The following is a 4516-nucleotide window of genomic DNA, read 5'->3' as shown; positions in this document are numbered from 1 at the left end:
GCCATGATTTTCTGAATTTGAATTGTCATGTTTTGCGACATATTTTGCACAACTAGTAGGTAATAACTGAGAAAAAGAAAATTTTGGTTTCTTTCATTTCGTAAAAGAGAAAATTTTCAATTTCTAACAAGCATAATAAAAACATAATTCTTCTTTTATTCTTTTACTTTTATTATCAGATTTCTTAGTAGTGAGAAAGAGATAGAATTAGAGGAAACTGAAGTAGAAGAAATTGCAATTGGTAGAGTTTTAGGTTGTCTCTTTTTGTTATTCAATTTGTGACATTTTGATTGGATTGAAATGAGTTTCTTGTTTTTTTTTTTTTAAGTTGTTGACGTATGAAAATAAAGAAGAAATTGAAGTTGGATGACTGGGAGAGAGAGAGAGAGAGAGAGAGAGGTGGAAAAGATAGAAATAGAAAGAAAAAAAAAAGAAAGGAACAGAAAATGGAAGAGAGATGGATGAGAGGGTCACAGAGAGGTATGAATATTATATGAATTGAGGTAAATTATTGTTTTGTTTATTTATTTTAATAAAATTAATTATTTAATTTATATATTTTTAAAAAAATATATTATTCAATCTCTATATTTTATTTTTATTAAATTATTTAGCCTATTCGTCAAATTTTTTATTATTCAATACTATCAAATTACTATTACTCTCTCTATTTTAATAAAATTAATTAGTTAATCTCGATATTTTAGAAAAATATATTAATTAGTCTCTGTAATTTGACTTGTTAATTATTTAGTTTCATAATTATTTTTATACTTAAACTACCTAATTTTCTCCCATTTATTTCTCTCTTATCTTTTCTTATTTCTATCTCTTTATATTTCTTTTCCTCTACGCCTACACCATTCTCTCTCATTTTCTTTTTGTTTTCATTTATTAATAAAATAATATAAGCTGTTTACACAAAAAAGTTAATCAATTTTCTCAAAAATTTTAAAAAATTAAGCAACATTATTTTTTAATTGATAAAATACAAAAATAATATTTAAGGAAATGAAAACTTAAAAAAAATATAAATTCAAATTTAATTTTCACATAACAAAATTTCAATTTTTATCTAAAAATATTATATTTTTTAAAATATATTGACTAATTAATTAGTTTCAATAAAATAAAAAGATTAACAATAGTATTTTTCAAATTACATTAATCAACTAATCAATTTTTTTAAAATGGAAGGACTAAATAGTAATTTAAATAGTATAAAAATAAAAAATTTAACAAAAAAATTAAATAATTTAATAGAAATAAAATAAAAATTAGATAATATATTTTTTAAAATATAAAAATTATATTATTAATTTTATTAAAATATATAAATTAAATAATAATTTTTCTTATAAATTAAAAAATTAATATCTCATTTAACTTTTTTACTAATAAAGTACATTAAAATAGTTGATGAAATTAAATTTTTGATAAATTATTTTTTCGTTCTGAATTATGTCAAAATTAGTCCTTATCTATCAAGTTCTAAAAATCAATGATTTAGCCTATGAGTTTTGGTTTGTTAAACAAATCGTCCCTCTATCTAATAATTCCATTAATTCAATGGTTTAAAACTAGTCAAAGAGGGGAGAATAAATTTTATTTCCAAAAATACCCTCAGTCATTTAAGGATAAACCCTTTAATCCTCTAAAGCTGCACACACACTAATCAGTTCATCCCTCTCTCTGCCTCTACCAGCAAAACTCACTCCACCCTTTCCCTCCTCTCTCCATGAAAAAGAACCACCAACCTCTCGTCCCCAGAGGAAACCGACCACCACCACCACCCACCATAGCCTCTGACGCACTATCAAGCTGATTTGCAGCTTCAATGGCGCATTTCATCAAGTAAAAACATCATCAAGAACAGAACAATACATTGCCTTTCAATATTAACCATTGAACAACTCCAAGCTAAATATTTCTTATACATCAATTCGTAAAAAAAAATAAAATAAAATAAATTAAGAAGGTAACTACCCATGTCTATTTGAAAGTTACTATATCATTTAAAACCAAACTGCTATGAGAATGGGTATATCTCAATTAGGAATTTGCTTTTAATTAAAAATTTTTAATTTAATTAAAGAGCATTATGGTCATTTTATGTTTCATTAACAGCAATATTAGAAAAAAATTCTTTCACAAGATCAAAATACAGATTAAATTATTTAGTTTTAAAAATAAAAAGATAAAAATATTAATTATGATATGTTTTAAGGATTAAAAAGTAATTTGGCCTTAAATTTTTTGATTTTATAGATATGATAATATAATTATCAAAATTTTGGTTTTTGTGCACTTCGCCCTTTTCGTTCGCTTTCTCAAATTTATGTGGGCGTTGGAAAGTGAAAATTATCTCATAAACCCCTCGCCCTTCCCCGAAACGGTCATCAGCTCTAAACAGCACCATCACGGGCACCGGCACCACCATAACCAACGAGTAAAACCCTAAAGAATAAAGTATCTCTTCTTAAGTGTATCGTTATCTTCTTTAGAATTTCCCAAAATGAATATCCCAATAGCATCAAAACCCAATACAACCGCTACCATCAACAGCGACGCCAATCCATCCGCTGGACAATGCGGCAACTGCGACACCAAAGACAGCTGGCCCCTCCACCACGTCCGCCTCCGAGGCATCTATCGCCGTCTCTGTACCTCCTGCGTCCTTCGCCTCCATCCTTCCTCTTTCTGCCCTTCCTGCTTCACACTTTATGACTCTTCCCCTCCTCCTCCCTCCAAGCGCCTCTCCTGCTCCAATTGCTCCTCCTTCACCCACTCACACTGCGCCCCCTCTCACCCTCCTTCACCTTTCCCCTTCCTCTGCCCGCCTTGCGCTGACCCCAATTTCTCTTTCTTCCACCTCGATAAAACTGATAATCGAACCATTGATAAGAAAATGGCCACGGTCCTTCTTTGCGCAGCGAAGATTGCGGCTTCCTCCATGGCCAAGGCGGTGATCGTGGCGAGGACGGAGGCCGAAAGGCGGGTAAGGGAGGCGGCTGTTTGTAGAAAGAGAGCTAGAGAGGCGTTGGAGCACGTGGCGTTGGTGGCGAAGAGAAAGGAGGTGGAGTCCGTGGAGGTTTCTGGATCTGGGAATTTGGGGAAACGGGAAAGAGGGAGCGTCGATGTAACCATCATCGGGTCACCCAAGAATGTGGAGCGCATTGCTTCGGCTGGATTTGCAAAGAGCAATGGAAATGCCAACAACAATTCAGGTCATCTGGAAAAGGGTCTTGATAATGGAAGTAATGCAGAGAAGAAGCAGAGCTTGACCAATAATCCTGGTAATGTTAGCGTTAAAGAAGAGGGTGTCAATTCGCTTGTTCGTAATAACTCCTGAGAATTCTTCACTGCTCCGGCCAACAGCCAAAAGCTAATATCCTAGGTGCAGATTCCACTTTGGTTTTTCAATGTACATCCTGCTAATATTAAATGATCAAGATGAGTTTATTCATTTTCTTTCTATCTAGAAAACGCCCATTCTGATCATATATGCTTGATTTTGCAGATTCATAGGTTGCTAAATTACTGGAATTCTCTCTGATACAAGGAAATCTTCTGCGACATGTTTTTGCCAAAAGAAGTTCTAATTTTTCTCTCAGCGCATTGCATTGTTTCTACACATATATAAAGCTTGTTGTTATGTACAATTGATTAGGGTACATGTTCATATATGTTGATTAGACTCTGGCTGGCCAAGTTTAATTCTTTACTACCATCCTTTGTACTATTTTACCTGGTGTGCATTCACATTCAGTGGTAGTAAAACTTCTTATTGCAATATTCTTTTTTCCTTTGCATACATTTTCTGGTGAGCGCACCAGTTCTCTGTTACAATAGGGTATCTTAGGCCATTTTTCATGTACCGTACTAAATCTAGCTTACTAGTCCGGTCAAAGGCATACTAGTTTTATTAGCAGCATCAACTCTGTTTCTATGCTTGTATTTTACTTGGATTCGTAAGCATTTACAATAGGGTTTTATAGGTGGAAAATTTTCCTATTATGTTGATGTTTGAACACCATGATTCATGCATGCAGAGTTGGAACTCTTTAAATTTCTATCTTGGTCACTGTCATGAAATTCTTCCTAAAGTTGACAAGAGATATATCTAGTCTAGATGCGAAAATTGATTGAAGCTTTTGAAATTCCTTTTGTGTATGTTTATATTGAAACACAAGGGATTAAGCCTGGGGTTGGGAATGTATTGGGTAACATTGACCATTCAGAGGTTCAAAGTCCTATCCTGTTTTGATCTGTTTTCGTCTATCTTCTGGAGACGTGGTTTTTCCATGATTGTCAATTAACCTTATGCAAAGAATCAATGCTTGCTTACTTGAATTGTGCCTTTGATTGGGGATTTCCAGTTCTCTATTAATTACAAAAACAGTTTTCTTTGAATCTTGTTTACATCTCCTTTCCTTTGCTCTGTCTTCTTTTACGAAGAAAAATACAACAAATAATTCGTAGATCTTTTGCTGTTAGCGGTGAGTCAGTTGCTGCT

The 4516-nt window shown here is 32.7% G+C and overlaps 1 protein-coding gene across 1 annotated transcript; it reads left to right on the top strand.

The window, feature by feature from the left end:
• The first annotated feature begins 2308 nt into the window (after window positions 1-2308).
• On the top strand, window positions 2309-3795 carry LOC110653715 (uncharacterized). Its single transcript, XM_021809469.2, has 2 exons — window positions 2309-3397; window positions 3521-3795. The coding sequence occupies exon 1, from the start codon at window positions 2516-2518 to the stop codon at window positions 3350-3352; it is 837 nt and encodes a 278-aa protein (XP_021665161.2). The 5' UTR covers window positions 2309-2515; the 3' UTR covers window positions 3353-3397; window positions 3521-3795.
• Window positions 3796-4516: the final 721 nt, after the last annotated feature.

This window comes from Hevea brasiliensis, chromosome 5 (assembly GCF_030052815.1).
Source record: "Hevea brasiliensis isolate MT/VB/25A 57/8 chromosome 5, ASM3005281v1, whole genome shotgun sequence".
Taxonomy (NCBI): Eukaryota; Viridiplantae; Streptophyta; class Magnoliopsida; order Malpighiales; family Euphorbiaceae; genus Hevea; species Hevea brasiliensis.
The sequence above is the reverse complement of the archived record's forward strand: the minus strand, read 5'-3'. Positions and strand labels throughout refer to the sequence as shown.

Coding starts and splice junctions, on each gene's coding strand:
- LOC110653715 (XM_021809469.2), top strand. CDS start 2,516: ATGAATATCCCAATAGCATCAAAACCCAATACAACCGCTACCATCAAC.